General features: G+C 52.3%; 1 protein-coding gene across 1 annotated transcript in view; it reads left to right on the top strand.

Annotated features, from left to right (window-relative positions):
- The window catches only part of SUSD6 (sushi domain containing 6), a 91,176-nt gene extending 68,995 nt beyond the window's left edge, over positions 1 to 22,181 (top strand). The window contains exons 3-6 of the mRNA XM_056133637.1: positions 15,485 to 15,682; positions 17,051 to 17,189; positions 19,359 to 19,786; positions 21,699 to 22,181. Of these exons, the coding sequence (XP_055989612.1) occupies positions 15,485 to 15,682; positions 17,051 to 17,189; positions 19,359 to 19,786; positions 21,699 to 21,724 (791 nt within the window). The 3' untranslated portion in view covers positions 21,725 to 22,181. The remainder of the gene's footprint in view (positions 1 to 15,484; positions 15,683 to 17,050; positions 17,190 to 19,358; positions 19,787 to 21,698) is intronic.
- The last annotated feature ends 2,615 nt before the right edge of the window (positions 22,182 to 24,796 follow it).

Genomic DNA, 24,796 nt, shown 5'->3' with positions numbered 1-24,796 from the left:
TTGTCTCAGGAGCAACCCATGTCTGGCAAAGTGTGAATCAGCACGCCAAAGGCCTTGGACTTTTGTGTGGTAAATGGTTGTGATGTGTAGCTGCCACCAGCCTGCAGCCAGTCTGGGGTCGCATTGCTGGCTACAACTATATGACCAGAAACTGTAGCAGTAACTTGAATATCTTTCTTTTCCTCTTTTTTTCCTCCCCTTCCTCCTCTTGTTGAGGGAAAATTGGTCATACCGAGAGTATCCCAGGGACTTCTCCCTCCTGGCTCTATTGGGGGCCACTCCCGGTGGGGCTCAGGGGACCATGCATTGCCAGGATCAGACCAGGGTTAGCAGCGTACAAGGCCAGCACATTTATTCCTGTACTGTCTCTCCTCAGGCCTTAGTAACAGGAATTTCTTGAGCTGCATTTTGTAAGGATGGGTTGAAAATTAAAAATTACAATACTGATAGCAATAAAAGAAGGATAGTTCTTCTGAAGTTGCCATCATTGAGGAAAATATTTTGAAATTCAGTACATGTAGAAGAAATGGGGAATCATTAGTGTCTATTAAATACTCTGGCACCTTCTCTCTCTCTCTCTCTCTCTCTCTCTGTCTCTCTCTGTCTCTCTCTCCTTTTTGTGCATTATAGTTTGCAACTGGATGGCAGCTTTGGGTTGCCAATGTGACTTCCAGGACTTCTGGAGGTGCAGGGAGGGGGGGGGCGTGAGGTAGCCCATCCCAACCCCCACAGAGCCTGGAGATTTCAATCAAAAAACCCGCACACCTGAATTTCCAGCAGCGTAAGATTATCTTGGTGAGGTCCATCCCGAAATGGTGGAGTCCGGCCGGGACATAGTGTCAATTCTGGATCGCGGGAGCAAGCTGCTGCCAGGGACTCTGGGCGCATCACTAGCTTTTTGTAACTGGTAAAGTTTGGGGAAGTCAGAGAAAAATAATCACCAAAAAATAGATAACGGCCTGGGGAGATAGTACAGTGGGCAGGACACTTGCCTTGCACGTGGCAGTCCTGTGTTTGATCCCCAGCACTCCATATGATCTCCTGAGCACTGTCATGCATGACCCCAAGACAAACAAGAACTCAAACACTTTTACACTGAACTTTTTCCTATTTCCCAATCTTGGTTCTTTTTTATGGGTTAGGAATTTTTCTGTGTATGTACTTTAAGCTATGAATTTATAAGAAAAAAAAATAACCAGCCTCCCACAATAGGGTACCATGATAATAGAGATAAACCTCTAATTATAGCAGCGTTGCAGGCTTCTCCCATGCCTGGCTGGACACGGCCCGGAGTTAAGCATAAAGTGTCTCTCATACTTGCCATTACAGCATGTTAATTATGAGAATTCAGCTGTGGCACCAGCTGGGGACGTCTGGCTTTGTGAAAGATTGCAATTAGATGCTTTATTTTCTATTTTCTTTTCCCCCTTTCAACTTTGGTGGAATGCCTTTGAGTAGGGGCTTTTAGTCTCAGCAGTATAAATACTTTAATGTGCCTAATTATGTAATCATACACTTAAACTCTTCTGTGTACACACACATCGTTTTATGGGTTTTTAGCCCCTTTTTCTGATACACGAAACAGTTCTGCAGCTTTCCAGATACTGTGATGGAGCCAGACTCCTCCAGGCATTGGGCAGGAAGCGTCGCACCAGAGGCAACGATTTTCCTGGGCTTCTTAATCTACCCCTGAGCCCCCTTCCCCGCTTCACTCTATTTTATCTTGCAAATAATTAACTTCACAATTGTTTCTTAACCCGAGTCAAGGTCATTTAAATAAAATTGCACTGTATCATAGTGTGTCTCTGCAGCAATTTGCAAGTACAGTCTTAAAAAATGCGAGATACTATTTTTTTTTCCCCTCAGTCTGTCCTTTCCTGGCAGGGAGTGTGAGCCTGGACATGAGGCTCACACATGCAGGCACAATGGAATCCATTGATTTCTGGCACTCGGCTTGTGCAGAAAGGTCCTGTGACCCTGGCTGTAAGAACAGAACCTGGAGCAGCTGTTCTCTTGAGACCCGGTCCTCCGGGGCCAGGCCATCTGCTGCCATATGAGACAGCTCTGTGAAAGAAATTCTCTCTCTTTCTCTCTCTCTCTCTCTCTCTCTCTCTCTCTCTCTCTCTCTCTCTCTCACACACACACACACACACACGCACACGCCCATCGCTTTGTATACCTCTTCTCTGTCCCAGTCTTTCCGGTGCTTTCTTGGGTCTTTTGTCCAGGCAGCCTTACGGAGTATGACCAGTGTGTGTGCTCTGGAAAATGTGCATGGCTCTTCCCTCTCCCCCCCCCCCTTGTCCTTCCGCCACATCAGCACACCCAGTTCCACTGCAAAATAGTTTCCAGAGTAGGCAGGCAGATCTTTTTGTAGCTCGCTTCTTTAACTGAATGAGTATTAGAGAGCAGTGTTTGTTTTGTCATGAATAACCCGGTTTTTCATTTTATGGCTGGGAGAATCCCGTAAAATCCCAGTTTATGGAAGAGGATGCCAAGTGTTCTCGTTCTTTGTATTCAGGGGCCCCCTTATTCTGATAACCAGCCTGGTTTTTCTTTTCTTTCTTTCTTTTTTTTTTTTTTTTACTATCTCCTGCTAAACCTGGAAATATTTGTTGCTTTTCTGACACAGGCTACTGGGGCTGGAGAGACAGTACAGTGGGTAGCGGACTTGCCTATACGCAGTGAACCCAGGTTCAATCTCCAGCATCCCATATGGTGCCAGGAGTAATCCCTGGGCACCACCAGGTGTATCCCAAACAAACAAAAGATGTAGAATAGGGTTAAGTTTGTGTTTAAGTTAAATTAAAATTTTCTTCTCTTTGATGTCAGAGTGATAGTATAGTGGGTAGGGCACTTGCCTTTGCACAAGGCAAACCCATGTTCAATCCCAGCATCCCATATGGTTCCCCCAGGCACGGCAAGGAGTAACTTGCATGCAGAGCCAGAAGTAACCCCTGAGTATCGCCAGGTGTGTCTCAAAAACGCATTTCTCTTAAAATCAGATAGAACAGTAGTAGGAAACAAGTTCTTTACTAGATTCTTTTCAGTGTCAGGTCACATGGATGTGGTATTGCTATTTCAGAATCATGGATTATTCATGGATTGCTAGCATTACTATATCGTTCTCACTAAAGACAGACTCGAGACTGATGCAGTGACAGAGACTTTCTATACAGAAAACAGACACACATTGGAAAGCACAGTTGATAATGGTTCATTGCTCTAGGTTGTAGGAAAGCTCCCTCTTTTCATAAATAAGAAAGAAACACAAGTATCCAGTTGTGTTCATTACTTTCCTGAAGTCAGACATCCCAGTGTTGAAATGACTTCCTTAAGCATAAAAGTAGAGGTTATACAGGATAAAAATAAGAAGCAACAGTATAACTTCTTTTCTATTATACTTATATAATGCCCCCAAATTTGCATTTGTATACTAACCAGGATATGGAAATAGCTCAAATGTCCAAGACAGATGACTGGTTAAAGAAGTTGTGGTATATGCACCCAAAGGAATACTATGCAGCCATAAGGAAAGATAGCATCTTGCAGTTTGCTGCAACTTGGCTGAAATTAGAGTGTATCATTTTAAGTAAATAATTAAAAAATCTTTTTTTTTTAAATCCTTGGACCCCTCCTTTAATTTATTTTATTTATTTATTTATTTATTTATTCTTTTTGGGTCACACCTGGTGATGCACAGGGGTTACTCCTGGCTCTGCACTCAGGAATTACCCCTGGTGGTGCTCAGGGGACCATATGGGATGCTGGGAATAGAACCCGGGTCGGCCGCGTGCAAGGCAAGCGCCCTACCTGCTGTGCTATTACTCCAGTCCCAAAAAATCATTTTTTATTTACATAAATGATAAAAAAAATCAGAGCGAGAAGGACAAATACCGGATGATCCCACTCATTTGTGGTATGTAGAGAGGCAATACAAGGGGATAGGTCAGATCAAGTGATAAAAGCCCTTTGCCCTGGATTACAAAATTTGAGAATCCCAGGGCTGGGGAGATTGTACAGTGGGTCAAGTGCTTGCCTTGCAAAAGGCAGACCCAGATCAGAATCCCAGCATCCCATTCAGTCCCCGAGCACTGCCAGGAGTAATTCCTGAGTGCAGAGGCAGGAGTGACCCCAAGCATTGCCAGATGTGGCCCAATCCCCTCCCCACACACATACACCATCACCACCCAAAAAAAGCGGGGAAGAGAAAAAGGAAAAGGAGACCCAGAAAAATGAAGAAATAAATCCAGTCTTTGAGATAGATTAAAGGGCGTTTTTTGTTTACACTTGTGATATTTGGACAAGGTTATCTAGTAACCCACAGAGTGAGGCTGCAACAGGAATGTCAGACTCTGGTCAGCAAAAAGTCTTCTCAGAGTCAAAGATCAGAAGACCAAGAACAGCCTGGGGAGACAGCAGGAGCAGAGGTAAACTAAAGCATGCTTGAGTGTCTTCCCGGCATCCTGACCCGTCCAGGTCAAGCCTCATGAATCTGTGTATTGTTTAATAGTCAAAGGGACAGTGAGGGGCCAGGAATGTGGCTCGGTGGTAGATGTTGGCTTTGCATATGTGAAGACCCTGGGTTCAAACCAGGCTGGTCCATAGATAGGCCAGAAAGGAATGATGTGTCCCAGATGTGTGGCGAAGTACCCTGAGGGCCTGATGTCTTTCTTTGGACCTCCCAGCAGGTTCTGAGAGAGTAGGTTCTGAGTGCTTTTGAAATGTCCCTCAATAGGCTTGCTCTTTCAGAACACGGATCTCCCTTGCTTGCTTCCGTTTTCCTTTGCCTGCTGCTTATTTCCACTCTGGAGAATTCCCTGTTCTCGCTTGAGTGTGTTTCCTCTCTTTCTCCCCCATCTCATCTTTCTAAGTAAGTTTTCAATAAAAAGCTATCTTGTTCCACAAATAAATAAATATCCCTAACAAGCCTTAAGTTGGTGTCCTCGCGAGACGCCTGTAGGTAGGCAGGGCTCCTGGAGGTGAGGGGCTCTCCTCTACTCAGGGATCGCTCCAGACAGGGCTCGGTGGGACCATCTGTGGTGCTGGGGATCGAACCCAGGTTGGCTCCGCGCAAGGCAAGTGCCCTACCCACTGTGCGAGATCTCTGCCAGCCCCCTTTCTTGTGGTCTTCATGGTTTTGCATACCTTGATGAGTGGCTGTAACCCCCAGAGCATCCAGAAAAGAGTCTGCAGCACCCTAGGGCGGTTGCTGGCAGAGCTGGTTCATTCTCAGCCCTGTTATTCCCTGTCTGTCTGGACAACACGAAGAAGGGCTCAGCTCAGCGAAGACCTCAGCCCCGTTCTGTATCTCGCGGTGGTCTCCCTTTCACATCACTGTCTTGGAAGACCTGGCTTCTTAGCTGAAAACACACACACACACACACACACTTTACCCCCTTACTTTCTCCTGCTTGCAGAAGTGGTGTCTCTGATTCTTAAATAGCCCCATTGTTTATAGCGTTCTAAGATTAGTGAAGGAAACTTTCTGTCTTGCCTTTTCCCCCACTTCTCTGGAAAAAATGTGGCCCCACTTGAGATAGGAGCTGAATCCTCAGGCACAAATAAACTCACCAGTCCACATTCTTCTCCAAACTGGAATTACTGCAGCTTTTGTCCAGATATAACCCCCACCCCATGTTACCCTTTTTTCTGTTTTGTTTTTAGGGCAAATTTTTCCAGTGACATCTATAATCAAAGAACTTCCCTAAAATAGGGCAAGCTAGCGCTTGAATGCAACTCAGTGTCTTTACTAGCTGTGTCACCACAGGCTATACTAGAAATTTTCAGAACTCGGGTTCTTTCATCTGAACAAACTATAGTTTGCAACCTACCTCATAGTGGCAAGAGCACTCAATAGGAAGACAGTGTTTTGTGTCCCTGTGGTACCTGATAATTCATGTTAATTCTCTTTTTCACTTAAGCCCTTTGGACAACAGAGATCGTTAATTTGTTTTCTGTGTTTCTTGAAGGTTTATTGTTTGCATGGCACTAGACTTGGCATTAGGCCTTATCGTTAGACAGTCTAGTTGGAATTGAGGTACAGCTCTGACCTTTGTACCCAACAGTCTAACCCTGTTTCAGACTTTCAAGTCAGACTTCTGTGTTAATTATTACCCTGCTGAGGTTGCACTGGGGCCTTCCTCCAGAGGACCAGCCTGCGTCCTGCTTAAACTGGGAAATTCTGGAGTGGGGTGAAGAAAAAACCCACGTGTGCCCTACTTGGTGGATAGGGTGGGGGACATGAGACCAAGATGTAGCAATAGCTGAGATGGGAAAAAGTAAACATTTTTTAACTCTTCAGCCTTCTAACTTGTGTGTGTGTGTGTGTGTGTGTGTGCGTGTGTGTGTGTGTGTGTGTGTGCGCGCGCGCGTGTGTATGTGTCTGTCTGTCTGTCTTCTGTATGGATCTCCTCAGATTCACACAGCACCAGGGATTTACCTCATGGCCTTGCCCTCACCTGCACCCTCCTCTGAGTTCTTTCGCATTGGGGATTCCAAACTGCAGAGCTGGGGCTGTGATAGTACAGCGGAGAGGGTACAGCGGGTAGGGGGCCAACGTGTGTTCAATCCCTGGTATCCCTGTGGTTCCCCGAGCCCTCTTGGCTCAGAGTGATCCCTGAGCGTAAGAGCCAGGAGTAAGCTCTAAGCACCACCAGGTGCGGCCCCCAAACCAAACCCAAACAAGCAAGCAAGCAGGCATACAAATAATACCACCCCGCACTGCGGAGCTGTCTGGTTTGCTTCCTTTTTTACCCGTGGTGTTGTGGTTTGAAGCAGCCACCAGGCATGCACTTGAGGCCAACAAGCCATCTCAGGGCTCCTGTTTGTTTTCTACAGGACATGTGGTGGTGCTTGGGGGCCACCATTTCCACACCAGGTGCGGCTGGGGACTCTGGCACAGGAATGCAACTCTGGGGCTCACACATGCCAGGCCTATGCTCCACCACTTGAGTCATATTCCTGTAACATTAGCTAGTATGTATTACGGGGCATGGAATAGCCTGGCTGCCTAGTGCTGTCGGTCAGTGCACTGGGTGGAGGGCACCTTGGGATTCAGTAGCTCAGAACTGAAGCGGTAGGATGTGGTAAACTGGGTCCTCCTGCCCGCCCTTGTTTTAGTAGACATAACAGTATGTGGGGAGCGGGGGCAGAAGGAGGCACCAGCAGTCTGCTGTCCTGGGGTTCTGAGTGGAACAAGAGGAAGTGAAAGGGTAACAGAACATACGGAGGCCATTTGTCGACCCAGAATAGCTCATGCTGTTCTGTGACGGGGAAGGGGTGGCGTGCTTCTGAACCTGGGCAAGATCTCCCCTAGTACTTGCTCTCTTAGTTATCTACCTGAGTCCCGCTCCAGATACCTGGACATTTCTGAAATAGTTTATTTTCTTTACTTCCCAGACCTGTCAATGAGGTAATTTGCCATGGCCCATTCCAAAAACCAGAGTAAGGGTGTAGTTTGCTATGTGAGGAGTTTCTCCGTGCCTGACCTGTGCCAGGAATGATGCAAGGCACCTTTGACTCAGCAGCCTTTGCCCTCTCAGACACCGTGGAAGAGGGTGTGGCTGTAAAGGAGCAGGACGTACAGGGGGTCAGGCAGTGAGCAGGGTTGCAGAGCAGACCCCTGGGCCCAACTCAGACTCCTCCCATTATACTTCCATAATTAGATACCAGTTTTGAGAACACGGAGGAATATCTGTTCTTGGCTCGGCCGAAATCGGAAACCGTGTGACCTTTTGCAATTTTATCTACTGATTTCTATTTATTTTGGGTTTTGGGCCACATATAGCAATGCTCAGGTCTTAATTCTGGCGCTGCACTCAGGAATTCCTCCTGGCAGTGCTCTGGGGACCATCTGGGATGGTGGGGATTGAACCCACTGTACTAACGCTCCAGCCCCTGACCCTTTCTTTGCAAGACGGTGCCTTGGAATACAGGTGAATTTTTGTAGTCGGTTTTCAACAAAGTGCCTACTGTCTGCCAGGTTGCAAGCCAAGAACTAGAATACAAAAGTGAACAGGACCAATGTTTGCCCAGCAACTTGAGTGAGTGGGGCATTGGGGGTTACGGGGTGGCTGACTTGAGTGGAGATTGGGGAAGGACTGATCTGTGAAACAGCAATCTCAGAGCCAGCAGGAGGGAGGGAAGGGTGCCAACGCAATGAGAACACAGAGGACTTACAAAGCTACTGTGACTAGGTACTTTACCTACCCAATTGTCATTTTTCTGCACCACGGCCCTATGAATCCTACATCAATGAAGGAAACTAGGGAATAGGAAGATCACTCCAAACCCACCTGTGGGTCAGACTTTAAGCCCCTCACTAGGCAAGCCATTGCGGCCTCATTTCCTCCGACAACTGCCCCTGGCCCTTTTCCTGGAGTGGACAAGCTTGGGAATGTGTCTTGAAAGACGGGTGGGGTTCCCACTAACCACTGGTGCTTTCAGGCCAGGGTTTCCAGGCAGACAAGGGAAACCGCAGTTCTTCTTTGTGAATGACTAAGAACTGGGTTGGCTTCTTCCAGTGGCTGGAGTTTTCACATCTGGGAAGGGCGCAGTAGAGAATACATTTATAGTTGACTCCGAGACCGCTCGCTCGGAGTGAAGGGAGGGAGCTACTCAGACCTGAAAACAAGCCCATCAGGTTCTGAAGCCAGAGCCACCTGCACAGTGGTGCTTCTTTCGGCTCCTGGGGACTGTGGCCCCGGGTGGGTAGCAGCTGAGATGAGCCGTAGGGGAAAGCCCAAGCCCAGGGGGCCTGCTCCCCGCTCCAGCCCTCCTCCAGGGCCACACCCTGGGAAAGGCCTGAGCTGCTGCAGCCTGGCCCTCCTCCAATGTGTGGGAAGTTCTCATGAGAAAAGGGATCCTGCCTGGACAATGGGCTTCCTGTCTGACTGTGGGGAAGGTTCTCTTAGCAGAGAGGAAGGTTGCGAATGGCATGAGAAAGTATCTCTTCCCTTTCCCTGCAGCCTCCCCGAAAGGGTTTTTTTTTTTTTTTTTTGGTTATTGGCAGAAAGTCTGGGAAGCCATGCATGGAAAGCAGCCTTTAGGTTCTCTCTTGAGTAATCAAACTCGCCCTGCCGTTCCCCCCACTCCATCCCACCCCACCCCACATACCCACCACACACCCAGCAGGTGTCAGCTCCCCACCCCTACCTCCCAACCTCTGTAGAAGCTACACCCACAGGATTGCACACCCTGGGCTCAGTTCGACCCCAGGGCCCTGGACTGTGGAGGCTGTGAGGCCCGCCCCCAGCCTGCTCCAAAGGCATTTGCAGCTGTCAGAAGAGGCCTCAGGAGGCATGCCTTCCGGGGACTAGATCTCAGCCTCTCCCAGAGATCAGGGTTCAGAAGCAGTGCCCTGGAACTAGTCGCAGCTCTGCACGAGCAGCTGCCCTCTGTGGCCACAGCAGGACAGGGTCTGCAGTGGAGTGTCCCCGCTATGTCCTGACTCGAAGGTGGAGCTGCCAGGTCCAGGGGCTTTTTCCTCTCCCCGCACCCTCCCCAGCTGCGTGCTGACCTTTCACTAAGTGACAGGGTGTGCCCGCCTCTGCCTCCCCCTGCAGAATGGCCTCTCTGCTTCCTGTGCTCTCCGACACCTAATTGGCTGAGAGAGATCATGGAAAGCAGAGAAAGAAATGCCAGAGAGTTAATTTTTTTTTTTCTGTGAAATTTCTATCTTCTGGTTTTTGTCTTAAAAAAAAAATTAAGCAGCTTTGCCAAATCAGATGAGTTCATTGTCTTCTAGGGGTTAAGAACAGAGCTTGAAACTCCCTCTGCGGACCTGGGGTTGTCAGAGCCTGAAGCACATCAGGCAGCCTCTTGCCCGGAACAGTGGCTTCAGGAAGACCCTGAATAATTTATTAGCCTTTCCTGACGTGCTTCCCTTTCCTGTTACTCTGAGGTGTCACCAAGAGGGTCCCTGCCCTTTGCCAAGAGGCTGCCCCTGGGGCAGGAGGGCTGCACTTGATTCTAATGCTCTTAGTCTTTAAAAGTGAACCACACCCCCCCTTCCTTTGCCCCTTTCCCTTATCCCCTCCCTTTCCTCCTCTCCACTTTCTCTCTCTCCCCCTCTCCCCTCCTCTTCCCTCCCCTCCCCTGGTCTCCTCGGCCTTACTTCCTTCTTAGGACCTGGAGCTGTCTCATTGCTATGTTACACCAGTGTTCTCCAGCTTGTTTCCTTTGTGTGACCTTCCTGGCTAGAGATAAAAGCGCTTTTGTGCAGCTTATGTCACTACAGTGGGGGTGCTATATTTTTTGCTGGTTTCTGAGCCACACCCGACTGGTCCCCGGGGGCTATTCCCAAGTCTCTGCTGGAGGGTTGTTGCAGTGGTGTGGGGATGGGGAGGCCCTGTGCTGGAGATTAAGCCCAGGACTCCCACGCTGGAAAGCAGGCGCTCTGCTGGCCCGCTGAGCAAGTCTCAGATAACTTGTTCTGTATTTTGTTTAGATTCATTTTATTTTGGAACCACACCCAGTGGTTCTTGGGGCTTACTCTGGACAGGGCTTTGGGGGACCATAGATGTGGTGCCCCCTGTACACTCTCGGGCTCCAAAACAGAATTTATTTTTTTTATTTTTATTAGTGAAACACCATGAGGTACAGTTGTAGACTTACAAGTTTTTGTGCTTGGGTTTCAGTTTATACAATGACCAAATACCCATCCCTCCACCAGTGCCCATTTCCCACCACCACGGATCCCAGTATCCCTCCCACCCCCCATCCCTCCCATCCCACCCTGCCTCTGTGGCACAGCATTCCCTTTTGTTCTCTCTCTCCTTTTGGGTGCTGTGGTTTGCAAGACAGGCATTGAGTGGCAATCATGTTTGGTCTCTAGTCTACTTTCAGCATGCTTCTCCCATCCTGGGAGGATCCTCCCAACACCCTTTATTTGGTGCTCCCTTCTCTATCTGAGCTGCCTTTCCCCCTAGCATGTGCGGGTGGCCTCCAAGCCATGGAGTGAACCTCCAAAGCCGAATATTTTGACATATTCTTAATGCAGGGCTTCTTAAACGTTTCTATTAGTGACCCCTCTTTAGAATTTAAAAAACAACATTTTTATGACCCTCGCGCCCCCCCCCCCCCTGTTCTTTTAAGTGACTCCACCTGGACTTGAAAACCACGGTTGGAGAAGCCAGACTGGGCCTGAGAGATAATACAGCAAGTGGGACATGGCCTTGCACACAGCCCACCCAGATTTGGTCCCTGGCACCCCATATGGGATTACCCCCCAGGCACCACCAGAAGTGATCCCCGGGCACAGCCAGTGTATGCCTTCACCTGCCCCTCTTGGCCCCCACACACCAGGAAAGGAAGCTAGGCCCCAAAGGCTCTCTACCTCTCTCTCTTTTTTCAGAAGCTGCCCTTGAAAATACCCTTGAAGACTCCTTTGTTCCTTTGAATATAGATGGGTGTGTTTGCTTGCTTTGGGGCCACACCTCACACCCTGAGGGGAGCTCAGGGGCTGCTGCTGGCTTGTGCTCAGGGGTTGCTCCTGGTGGTGTTCTGGGGACCAGATGTGGTGGTGGAGATTGAACAGTGGTGGGTTGTATGTGAGGTGAGTGCCTTAACCCTTGGACTGCTTCTCTGTGCTACCCCCTCCCCATTTTGAAGATGCTGTAAGTGCCCCTGGGAATGGAGAGGTGGTAGAAGAATTTAGGCACTTGCCTTGCGGGTACCTGCCCCAGTTGCATCCCTGGTTTCCCGTGGTGCTTCAGCATCACTGGGGTAGCTTTTCAGGCCCCTAGCACTGTCAGCATGACTGGCTGATTCCTGGCTCTCCTAGACCCAGGCTGCATAGTATCCTTGGATTTTTCACAGTGAACCGCCTGCCTGCTTGGCCAGGAACCTCTGAGTTGCCCCTGGGCTGCCTAAGCATCACTTAAGAGCCCCCACCCCCTCTCTGAAGAAGTACTTCTTGTATTCAGGGCCTGCTATGAGTTGAATCTCGCCATATAGCACCCAGTCTCTCCTGCCTTGAGCTCTCTCTCTCTCTCAGGCCACCTTGACACTTGATCACATGTGTTAGCATTGACACGAGTGTAGACTGTCTTTGGAAGAAAACAGGATGGTACTGTACCATTGAGAGGAGGAACTTAGTGACCAGGAGTTGGGAGAAGGGCTTGTCACTATGTACCGCTCTTAACCTTATGCAGTGTTTTTTTTATTTCTCAGGGCTGTTTTTCCCTGTAAAAGTGTTATTCTCTCTGTGAAAAAGTAGAGGAAAACATTGAAGAGTATATTTGTAACTGCTGAGTCATAAGGGAATGTCCTTAGAATACATAAGGAAACATCTTTTGAATTATATGTGTTAAGAGCCCTAGTATAGCAGGTAGGGCGCTTGCCTTGCACGGGGCCAGCCCAGGTTCAATGCCCAGCACCCCGTATGGTAACCTGAGCCTGTCAGGAGTGATCCTTGAGCACGGAGTGCAGCTGGGTGTGTCCCCCAAAAACTCCTTAATAAAAAAAAAGTGTATTAAGTCACAATAAGGTGATAAGGTGACACATCTGTTGAGTTTTGGTGGTGTCCACTTGGAATTTAATGTCATAGCCTCTTCCCGGGGCCGCCAAGCCCCTTTGTGTCTCCTTTCTGCTGTCAGAGCCCAAGAATTTCTTTACATTGGCCACTGTTCCTTCCTCTTTCTTCTTTCAAATTGAATCACCATGAGATGCACAGTTACAAAGCCGTTAGTGATGGGCTTTCAGTCATACAATGTTCCAACACCTGTCTTTCCACCAGTGTTACATTTCCCACCACCACCGACCCCAGTTTCCTCCAGTCTTCCCCCCCACCCACAGCCTGTCTCTATGGTGTGCTTGCTCGCTCGTTCTCTCTCTCTCTCTCTCTCTCTCTCTCTCTCTCTCTCTCTCTCTCTCTCTCTTTCCCTCTCCTCCCTCCTCCCTCCTCCCTCCTCCCTCCCAGCACTATGGTTTGCAGTACAGGTACTGAGAGGTTATCATGTTAGTTCCTTTACCTACTTTCAGCTCACAGTTCTTACGCAGAGTGATCATTTCCAACTGTCTTTGCCATAGTGATCCCTTCTCTATCCCATCTGCCTTCTCCCCCAGCTCCTGAGGCAGGCTTCCAACCATGGACCAATCCTCCTGGTCCTTGTTCATCTTATTTCTTTTTATACTGCAAATAAGATCACCCAACATTTGTCCTTTTCCTTCTGACTGACTTCATTTACTTGACATTCTCTAGTTGTACCACGCTGTAGCAAAAGGCAAGATTTCCTTCCTTCCTTCCTTCCTTCCTTCCTTCCTTCCTTCCTTCCTTTCTTTCTTTGCTTTTTGGGTCACACCTGGCGATGCACAAGGGTTACTCCTGGCTCTGCACTCAGGAATTACTCCTGGCGGTGCTTAGAGGGCCTTGTGGGATGCTGGGATTCGAACCTGGGTTGGCCGCGTACAAGGCAAACACCCTATCCGCTGTGCTATTGCTCCAGCCCCCAAGATTTCATTTCTTAGAGGTGAATACTTCTCCACTATATGGAGGCACCATACTTGTTTATCCGGATACTCATCGTCATTGGGCTCTGGGGTAGTATCGGATCTTGGCAGGCCTCAGCATTTCTCACATATGAATTGGGTGCTGGTCCCCTGCTTCCGCAAAGAAGAGATAGGCTTCCTGAGCAGAAATTCACAGACAAAACATGGAGTAGTTTTAGAATTAGCAGCTCTCCCCCCCCCACCCCGAGACCATCTTTTGATGTGTTTTTGTCCCTGTGAGCAGATGCAGCCCCCTGATTCCTACGTTGTTCCTGCCTTAAGGGTTCACCTTTCTTTCTTTCTTTCTTTCTTTCTTTCTTTCTTTCTTTCTTTCTTTTTTCCTTTTGGGTCACACCCAGTGATGCACAGGGCTTACTCCTGGTGCTGCACTCAGGAATTACTCCTGGCGGTGTTCAGGGAACTATATGGGATGCTGGGAATCGAACCCGGGTCGGCCGCGTGCAAGGCAAACGCCCTACCCGCTGTGTTATCACTCCAGCCCTGGCTTCTGCATGATTTACACTGAGGGAAAGAACCAGGTCCTGGAGCCCAAGGGGTCTGTCCTTACGCGCTTGCTCCCCCAAACAGAACAGAGTGTCAGGGCGGAAGCACTTTGTTTCTTGCAAACCAAAGCAAGAGCTCAGAAGTGTTTGTGTTGTGCTCCCCCCACCCCCGGTTCAAATCCTTAGCCTGGTGGGGGCTTGGAGGCAGTGTAGAGGAGATGTGTCTCTGAGGGCACTGCGGAGCTCATCCTGCTGGTTTCAGCAGAGCTGCCCAGCCTTCTGGATCATGGTGGCACCTGCTCCAGCCTGGTTTCACTAAGGCCCTTTGAAAATGCTACCTTCTCGCCCATTTATTAGACTCAGAGACCACGTCCAGCAGGAGGGCAGGGACCATCACCTCTTTTTTTAGATCTGGTCTCCACCCAGCACCCTAGCAGGCCGTTAGAGGTTGATCGGGGCAGTGTTTGTATTAGGTGCGAGGCGCGTCTGCGTGAGAGCAAGGTGGTTCTCTCACGCGCAGGACAGCATCCTCTCCTTGGCAGTCAGAACTTTGGTCGGACTCCCAGGCATTCCACATTGTTAGGGGAAGTGAAAAAGCCAGGGTAGCTCAGACTCTGTCTCGGCCCGCCACTGGAGGAGAAGCCGGGGCTGCTGCGGCAGGAGGACGGGCTTAGAATCAAAAGGCCTGACTCTGCTTGCAGGGCTGCCGCCAGCTTGGTGAGAAAATATTTCCAGACAAGGTAGTCATGGGGCGAGAGAGACTGTACCACGGGCAGGACACTTGACTTGCACGCTTCTGACCCGGGTTCGATCCCCAGCACCCTGGGCAGCGCTAGGAGTGGTCCCTGAGTGAAGAGCCAGGAGTAACCCCTGAGCATCACTGGGTGTGGCCTTGAATGAACAAACAACCTAGATAGTTGTACCTGCCTGAAAAATACAGGGCTCCCCTCTTCTCTCACTGCTTTAGGGCATACCAGCTGCACAGGGTCGCAAGAGGCCTCCAGAAAACACAGCAGAAAGCCGGAGGCCCAGGTGGTTCGCCGTCGTCATGGATGTCGTCCTTTTTGTTGTTGATTCGGGAACGGAGGCTGGCATCGCCCCTAATCACATTACAGACTGATCGCCTCCTTCTGCCTTTCGCTCTGACTCATGGTGTGCTTCCGTCGGTTTCATTAAGGCACTTTTATATGTGAGATGGCCTTTGTGTAGTTGGGAGTTTGTCAGAGGCTTCTGCTCAATTGTAGATGGAGTTCTCCTCAGGTTCCTCAGGAAGGGAAAGGGAAAATGTCACAAGCATCACACTTCTGCTCTCAACGGCCCGCTTCCCCTTCTGTCAGTGACAACCTGAGTTCCCCAGGTTTGGCCAGCAGCCTTTCCCGGGGCCTGGCTCATCCACATTTCCTGTTGAGGCCTCCAGCCCGGTCCTGTGTGTCGCTGAAAGGACTCCTACTGCAAACCCTCACCTCCCTCCCCTGTTTCTGTCTTCGCAGTGTGTTCCCTGCCCCCGGAGCCGGAGAATGGCGGGTACATCTGCCACCCCCGGCCGTGCCGAGACCCCCTGAACTCGGGCAGCGTCATCGAGTACCTGTGTGCTGAAGGCTACATGTTGAAGGGCGATTACAAGTACCTGACCTGTAAGAATGGTGAATGGAAACCGGCCATGGAGATCAGCTGCCGTCTCAATGAGGGTCAGTCTGGCAGAGGAGAAAGGGGGGTGGGGCGCTGGTGGGGTTCCGCTAACTTTGAACTCATGGGGCCAGCCTCTCCCCACCCCTGGTGGGGACACTCTAGCCCCTATGATTGCCCTGAAACCTCTCTTTCTTCAGGATGTCACATTTTTGTGAATGACATTCAAGGGTCCTGATGCATGTCCCTCTGTGTCCAGAGCCACAAGGGGCTGGGAGGCTTCACTTAGGCATCTGTTCTGTTGTGTAACGTCCCTTTGATGCTGGGGGTCTGTGCTCTGCGTTGGCAGATGCTATTGACCTTTGATGTTGTTCTCCTAACATAGGAGAACAATGCCAACACCTTCCCTAGTAGCTCTGCTATTTCTCCTTAAGTGGACACCCTCTGTTAAGGAGCTAGAGTCCAGCCAGCGCTGCATCTCCCCCTCAGACCTCCTTTTTTTGTCACATATGATAGGAAAAACCAGCTGCCTACAGGAACATATGTGTCGCACGAAAACCATCTTTGTGCCACGCACTAGAGCTTTACGCATGACCCCCCAGATGAGTGTGGGGACTAGCTTGAGGTTTCCCATCAAAGCAACTGGGGCTAGTCCTGTTCTTATAAATTTTCCTCCCACCGGGGGAGCCATTGCACAGCAGGTAGGGTACTTGCCATGCATGTGACCAACCCCATACAGTGCCCCAAGCCCATCAGGAGTGATTCCTGAGCACAGAGCCAAGAGTAAGCCCTGAGTACCACTGGCCATGCCTCCCCCAACTCTACCTTCAATTTTTTTTTCCCTGCCACATGGGAAAAACATGAGTGGGACTAGAGATGGTGGAAGAATGGTGTGTTCATTTAAATGGTTACTGTCTCCCCAGCCTGTTACTAAGGACAGGGTCAGGAGGGGTTTAGAAAGGTAAGATCTCCAGTATAGACGCCCGATGGTCTTGTAAGACCCTCAGCTGGGGCTGGAGAAATAGCACAGCGGGTAGGGCGTTTGCCTTGCACGCGGCCGACCCAGGTTCGATTCCCAGCATCCCATATGGTCCCCTGAGCACTGCCGGGAGTAACTCCTGAGTGTAGAGCCAGGAGTGACCCCTGTGCATCGCTGGGTGTGACCCAAAAAGCAAAAAAAAAAAAAAAAAAAAAGACCCTCAGCAAAAGTGGGGGAGGGGATGTTGGTTCAGGAGCAAGAACAGGAAATGACTCTTGGCTCTGCCTAACAACCACAGTCACTCCTGCATAGTCACTCCCGGAAGGGTCCAGGCCACCACCATGTGCTCACTGTGGCCGCAGGCAGGGGACCTTGGACAGAACCTGCGGTGGGGTTCGTGTTTCAGCGGGTCTGGGCGCACAAACCCTTCTGGTGATGACTTGTCCTGCAGCCAAAGATGCGCACACGTCTCTCGGGGTCCCCACACTGTCCATTGTGGCTTCCACCGCAAGCTCCGTGGCGCTCATCCTCCTGCTCGTGGTGCTCTTCGTGCTGCTGCAGCCCAAGCTGAAGTCCTTTCATCACAGCAGGTGAGTCCAGTGAGGGGGGCTGGACTCTCGCCGAGGGCCCAAGGGAACGAGGCGCCCCCTGGCACTTGTCATGCTTCCGCTCTCATACCTGGCACTTCTTCCTTGTTGCTTTGTCTACTTTATCTTAATAGTTGCAGAAAGCAGAAGCTCAGAGAAGTTACATCCTTCAAGGGAATCTCACAAGATGATGACATAGCGCTGAGAGTCGACTAACTCTGCCCCACGTTAGGCCTGTCATTTCCCCTGCTGGGTGGTTCTCGGAGTATAGTTCCAGCAGCGGTAGCCACACCACCTGGGGATCCCCGGTCGCATTCCCCACCCACTGGAGAGAGACTCTGGGCTGAGGCCCCGTGATTTGGCTGTTCTGAGCCCGCCAGGTGATTCTAATACAGATTCAGGTGTGGGCTCTGCTGCCTCGTGTGCCAGCTGCAAGTCAGGCATCTGTGGAACATTAAATAGCAGCACTTGGCCCTTCATCCCGAGACATTCTGGTGTCTTTGCTTTGAAGTGGGACCCTGGCGTTGGTGTTGGAGGCAAAGCTCCCCAGATGCCTCTCATGTGCAGCCAGGCTTGGCAGCCACGGGACTCTCCGCACCACACCAGAGACGCCCGTGGTTCGCTTTCCTCTTTCCAGCCGAGTGCAGTAATAACAGATCATCTCTTTAGAACAAAACAACAACAGTTCATCTCAGACTCGGTGGGTGAAGTGGGGGAGGAGAAGGGAGGCATGTTTCAGCCTCGTAGGGCCCTGAGAGGCTCCCCAGAATGTTCTCTCCAGGCTGTCTCTCCTGGTTTCTACAGCTGACCAGGTTGTCTTACTAGCTTTGAGGATAAAAGTTTACCCACGACCCTTCATCATCACTGTTTTCATAGACACAAAAGAACTAATGAAACAGTCTCCCTGACTTGGAATTTATAAGGATCTGGCCACATTTAATCACACTGTATCATATGTGATTTTCCCTTCTCATTTTGTTTGAAGGAGAGGGTAGCAGCATTTTTCAGATGGTTAAATACTTAGTTGAATAAAAAGGATTTGAAAGGAGGGGGAGGGGACTATTTACACATGCTCCTCTGAGCTCCTGCCACCAGTGAACCTAGAGCACCAAGCTCCGGAGTACCCTCAGGTGTGAGCACAATAAAAATAATAGATTGATAGCGAACAGCTGTTTTCACGTAGCGCCACGCTACGTATTAGAAATTTGTTCTGAATTAGGGAGTTTTCTCCCCTTGTGGCTACCTAGAAATCGCAAATTCTTTTTGCTCCTTCTACCAGTTACAACACTGTAGTGCTGCTTTTCCCCCTCACCTTCTTTTAGTGTTCTTATTTTAATGTTTATGGTTTGGGGGCCACGCCTGGCAGTGCTCAGGGCTTACTCCTGGCTCTGTGCACAGGGCCTACTCCTAGCAGAGTTTGGACTACCTTATGTGGCGCCAGGAATTGAGGCCAAGTTGGGCAGTTGCAAGGCAAGAGCCTTACCTGCCAGGCCATCTCTCCAGCTCCTCACCTTCTTTGGCTGGGCGGTAGGGGTGGGGGCACACCCAGTGATGCTCAGGACTTACTCCTGGCTCTGCACTCCGGGATCATGCCTGGAGGTGCTCGAGGGACCATATGGGATGCCAGGGATAGAATCTGGTTCGACCAGGCACAAGACAAATGCCCAAGCCACTGTTCTGTCGCTCCGTCCCCCCTTCGCCTTCTTGTTAAGCAGCTTTCTAGAACTCCAGTCCACACACCTTACAGTATACTTCCCTAAAATGTTCCGTCAGTGATCATAGCTCATTGACTGCTGAGTGCAACCATCATCCTCTCGCTGCTTTATTTCCAAGGCTCTCAGTTCCTCTTTCCTGCAGAAGGCTGAGGGCTTAGGCTCCCGTGTTCCCAGAGGGCAGTGATAGCCTTCCAGAATCGCTGGGAGCAGGCAGGGCTGCGTTCATGCCCAGCCTCCGCTTCCTGCAACTGTATGTCCAGACCAGTCACTTGGCTTCTCTGAGTCTCGTCCCTAGTTCTGGTTCATCAGGATGTGAGAAGGTTCAGGTGACAGGGGAGTCAGTGGGGTCAAGTGTCTAAAGCTCTGGGTGCTCTGGTCAAAAACAGCAGCTTGTTGATGCAACAGTATTTGCTCATCTCTCTTGAACGCTTCTCTGGTTTTCCTCCCCCCAACCCAGGCGTGACCAGGGAGTGTCCGGGGACCAGGTCTCAATCATGGTGGATGGAGTCCAGGTCGCACTGCCGTCCTACGAGGAAGCCGTGTACGGCAGCTCGGGCCACTGCGTGCCGCCCGCTGACCCTCGCGTGCAGATTGTGCTGTCGGAAGGGTCCGGGCCCAGCGGGAGGCATGTGCCCCGGGAGCAGCCGCTGCAGGAGCCGGGGGCCTGTTCCTCAGTGGGCGGCGAAGAGGAGGCCCCGGGCCAGTCCGGACTCTGTGAAGCCTGGGGCTCGCGGGGCTCAGAGACTGTGATGGTGCACCAGGCGGCCACCTCTTCTTGGGTGGCCGGCTCAGGGAACAGCCGACCGGCACACAAAGAAGTCCCAGATTCAGAGAATAGCGACATACAAAGCCTTTTATCCCTCACGTCAGAGGACTACACAGATGGTAGGTGGTCTGGGCTGATCGTGAATCACGAGCAGCTCTGGGAGGGAGGGAGGAAGGTGGGTGGACCTCCCTAACGAGGGCTGTGTTGGGGTGGGGGGGTAGGAGTGGGGGAGGGTCCCAGGGCGACTAGCTTGTAAAGGGAGATTTCCCATTCAGGCTTCACAACTGGGCCGTGTGGCCTGTGTTACTGGGAGACTCTTCCTCATTCAGTCTCAGGCGGGGGGGGGGGAGGGGGGGGGGTTGGGGGGGGCTTCTCAGAGAGTAGGTAGAGTTGGGCTTGCCCTCTCACCACAGTCCCTGTGTTCTGTAAGGGACAGGAGGGACCGGAGGGTCACGGGACCATGTCACAGAGCAGGGAGAACTGTTTCTCTTGCTGCGCATTCAGAGGGAGGCCAGTCCCTGTTCCCGTTGGTTTTCTTGCCCCGTCTCAGGCCCCCGAGGTCGGTGTTAATGCATGCCCTCTGTAAGCAGCTGAGCTGGGACTGACTCCAGCACCAGGGCCATGCAGCCTCCCTGGGCACTGTCGGTCTTTGTGGCAAAAAAAAAAAAAAATCAGAATGAATCTCACATCCCCTGACTCCTACCTTTGCCAGAGCCCAGGAAGGTGAAGGTTGGGTCAGAGGCGCTCACTAAAAAAAAAAAAGTCTTTAGGGGGCTGGAGCGATACCATATGGGGTAGGGCATTTGCCTTGCAAGTGGCTGACCCGGGTTCGATTCCCAGCATCCCGTATGGTCCCCTGAGCACTGCCAGGAGTAATTCCTGAGTGCAGAGCCAGGAGTAACCCTTGTGCATGGCTGGGTGTAACCCAAAAAGAAAAAAAATGTCTTTAGGGCCAGTTTCCAGGCTTGGCATGTTTGGGGCCAGGGTTCAATCCCTGGCTCCACGTGCTCCCCAAGCACTGAGCTAGGAGTAGCCCTGAGCACCTCTGGATCTGGCCCCAAAAGCCAAAGCACACACCCCTTTGTCACGGTCCCCCGAGCACCGCCAGGGAGTGACACCCTCCCCCAAGCATGGAGGGGAGGTGGGAATAATTCTTAAATATTGTCAGATGTTGCCCCCAAAATAACTTTAAGATCATATGAAATGCCAGGGTGGTTCAGGTTGCAAATGGAACCTCAGTGTTTCATTTTAGGTAGGGAGGGCTTCACTCAGTTAACCTACCCCCTAAAGGAATCTTCCAGCAAATTGCTTCCTGAGAAGCCCAGGAGTAGTGAATGCCTTCAGGTTTGAATCCTTGATTTGGATGCTGCTCAAGGAGTTTTCTGATTGCCAGCCTCACACTGACTTCTTTCTTGGTGGGAAATAGAACTGGAAGGAGGCACTCAGTGGTTAACGCAGTTTCCAGTGTGGTTGGTGCCAGTAGTCGAGTACTGTCCACACACACACACTGATGCATGTCCAGTTGCAGGGTCCATGTCAGAACAGGGGTTCCAGCTATGACACAGGTCAGTAGGTGTGTTGCCGGCCATGCCTGAGCTCTCTGGCGTGGCAGTAGAGTTCAAAACCTTGCACGCTTCAGTTTACCCCCACCGACACTCCAGGAGACTCTGACCTAGAGGGGGAAGTGAACCCCCAGCGTGAGGGTGGCTGTCAGGAGGAGAGAGTGTATGCAGGACTTGGCAGCTCCCGCAGCTGTGTCGGGTGGCAGGAATCCTGGAGAGAGAGCCAGCAGACCCACTGAATCAGGGCAGAGAGGCTGGTGTGGGTTGCCTGGACCGGGAGGCGTTGGGTTCTCAGACTGAACTCTGGGATTGGAGCTGAGAGGGACCAGGAAGGCATTCGCAGAGAAGCTCAACACGAGACTGTGTAGACATGAAGACGAGTCAGAGTGGGGCGTTGTTGGCGTTGGCCAGTGCCCCCCCCCCCCCGCCCCCCGGACCTAACAGCGGTGCTTTCTTTCTTCCTCTGCAGACATCCCGCTGTTGAAAGAAGCGTGAGGGTGGTGGCGGGCCCCTCCGCTCCGCCCCTCCTCCCTCTCCCTGCGGGGCTGAGCGCCCCGACCTCTGGCCACCTTCTCTGGATACCTGAGCTGCCGCCTCCGTATCTGTCTATCTGTGTATCGCAGAGGGCCTGCAGGCCCGCCTCGCTGGAAACTCAAGGAAGATTCTCGCCATCCGCCCGCCGGACAGCTGGAGGAGGTGGCGCTCTGCCTGGCCCAGCCTTCCCGTCTGTGTTGGGGATACGCCTGAACGTGCTGGATTGAAGCCTCCCTGTCCCCGCACCCTCCGGGTCCCCTCCGGCCAGCTCTCGGCAGCGCCCCCCGCCCCCCAGCCCACGCGGGCCTGAGAGCCGCTGTGTTTACTTGTGCCTTTCCCCCCAGCCCCGCCCCACGTCCCCGTCACGCAGGCTTGTGGCTGCCTCTCTGCCCCCTGCCCCCTCTGTCAGTCGGGCCATGTTCTGTGGCGATCTGGCACCTGCCAGGCGGCAGGAGCAGGTCCAGGAATGTCCGGCACCAGGGTCCACACGCCTGGGTCCCGCACCAGGGTCCTCGGCCTGGGGTCCCGCCTCGGCCGAGGGGGCATCTGTGAAAGGTTCCGTTGGAGCCCCGCAGGCACCCGCTCCCCGGCTCAGGGATGCTGGCTCCCGGCTCTGTTCAATTTCCGAGACAAATAGAAACTCCTGAGGGAGGGGGCGCAGGTGGCCCCGCGGCGGATGCTGACCATGACTGTCTTCCTCACTTCTTCCAGCCTGGGTTATTTTCCGCTTCCCTGCAACACGGGGGGGTGGGGGGGGTGTCTCTGCAGAAGGCTGCCCGTGGGGTCGGGGGAGCTGCTGAGATGCCACAGAATGCCCGGGGTGCCCTGGCGATCACAGCAAGAGGGATGGTCGGGGAGGGTGGGGACCCGAGAGGTACATCCCGAGGCCCACGACAGACAGCTGCAGGCAGCTCCAGCCCCCCACGAGGGCCCCCGCTCACAGTCTGTGCCTTAGTCCCTGTGCCCAGGAGGCGCCTGCTTGCCCAGCTGCTGCTGCCGCCGCCGCCACCACCACCATTTCTGCTCGCCCCGCCCGCCCGCTGTGCATGGCGCTACTGCCAGTCACATGACTCCCGAGTCTCCCTGCCCACCCCCGAGCAGCAGGGGGTGGAGGAGCAGACTTGGCGCCCCCAAGGCTCCTGCCCCAGCAGAGGGCTCCCCGGGACTGAGGGGCACCCAGCCAGGATCTCCCAAGGATGGGGCGTGCCGGAGTGTGGGGCCCCGGGCGAGGGCAGCTTCCCCCTCCGCTCCCTGCCCTGACTCTCGCACTTTAATCCCCGCTGTCCCCAGGCCTCTTGCTGTCATGCGCGTTGGTCTTCCTCTCAGGGTAAGTAGGGCCGGTGCCCCCAGGGGCCCTCACGTGCTGTGCCCAAAGACCAGAGCAGTGTACTTCCACAGGGATCAGGTCAGTGGAGGCCCTGCCGAGAGGGGCACCGTGCCCCAGCCAGGAGGGGGCCCTGCCCTTGACCCAGGGGAGGCCCTTTTCTGAGACGTCCCTGCAGTCGCTGACCCCCGGACATGAGCTCCCGTTCCCCCCCGCGGGGACCCTGGTTGGTTTTTCTGAACCAAGAAAGCGGGGACAAAAGCCCGGGAGAGGGCAGTCCAGCGTGTCCCACCACCAACCCCCTACGGCTTTCGGCTTCTGACCTTCTGAGTCCCGGCTCCATTCTAGAGTACTTTTCATTCGGGAAGCGCTTGCCTTTATTTCCCTTCACTACTCTGGATTTTGTTGTTAGTTTGGTTTGGGTTTGTTTTGTTTATTTTTTTTCCCCCTGAAGAGATTGCACTTTTTGCTTTGGGCTCCCTCAGCCACATAGGCTTGGCCCGGGAAGAAATTTTAAAAAATTTTTTTAAAAAAATCTTCCTTCGGAAGCCATCCCTCCCTCCCACCAGTCCCCCAGCCCCCTGGGGCACAGGCCCAGCTCGCCTGCTTGGAAGGAAGGGAAGAGCCTCCAAACCCCACCCCTTCACTGGCTTTGATGAGGTCCCTGCCCCCCACCCCCACCCCCCAGCCTCCTGTGATGGTTGGCGGCTCGCTGGCTCTTACGGCCCTTTGCTCTGAGGCAGTTTCTTAGCCATCGGCCATGTGCTACTGTTTCTAGGGCTTCTGGCTTCCCTGGCAGGGGATTAGGAGCCACACAGCCGCCTTGAGGTCCGGCCTGGTGGAGGGACAGTGTGGTGGCAGGTGGGGCCAGGCTCACTGCACAGCCCAGCAGTCAGCTCATCCTGGTCGGCACCAAAGGACTGGCAAGGTATTTGCACACAGGAGCCGACTCGGCGACGTGTTCTACCCTGGCCCCTTGGAGTCCCATTCCAGCAGCTTCCAAGGGCCAGCCTATGGTGAAAATCACTTGGAATCTCCATCCCTCCCAATGCCTTACTTTGTTTAGGCTCTCGCTTTTGCTCCCTCTCGAATTGTGTGTTACATTCCCATTTCACCGGGTGTGAACCGTGAAATGGACCGAGTGCTGGCACTTAGAGTCCTCTCAGTTTTATAAGGCATTTCAAGCTCGCGTCCTACTTAACACTCCATTTGCAGCCGACTGAAAACTAATGTCTTCCCCCGTACCTCGCGCCCTTCCCCTCTCTCCCAGCCCCAGCTTTACAGTTCTGTGGCAAAGCCAGTGGCAAGACAAAGGTATACTCTTCCTGCTTCATTAGTCGCGGACGGATAACCCTCCGCTCTTGCCCTCCCAACCACACCCAGCTGCGCTCTCAGACCACTTGCTTCCCACATAACCATGCCACTTCCATTCCCAGGGAATGTCCTTACCAAGAGAATGGAAAATGCTGCAGATACGTCTCCATCCTTGCCTTTGATTTCCTCCTCAGAAAGAACGACGGGGGCAGAAGGGGAGTGGTTACACGGACCGGCCTTGCGGCTTGGTTCCAGCAGATGTGAAGATGCTGGGATGCTGAGGCTGAGAGCTGCCTGCTGGGGCTCCTGGCCCTCGGCAGAGTAGCTGGTACCCGGTGCCGGGAAGTTGGGGGGGCCGGGGGGTGGGGAGAGCTGAGAGAGGGGTTTTGCTTGGT

The sequence above is a fragment of the Sorex fumeus genome, unplaced genomic scaffold (assembly GCF_029834395.1).
Source record: "Sorex fumeus unplaced genomic scaffold, SorFum_2.1 ptg000098l, whole genome shotgun sequence".
Taxonomy (NCBI): domain Eukaryota; kingdom Metazoa; phylum Chordata; class Mammalia; order Eulipotyphla; family Soricidae; genus Sorex; species Sorex fumeus.
This window is presented reverse-complemented; position numbering and strand designations above follow the sequence as displayed.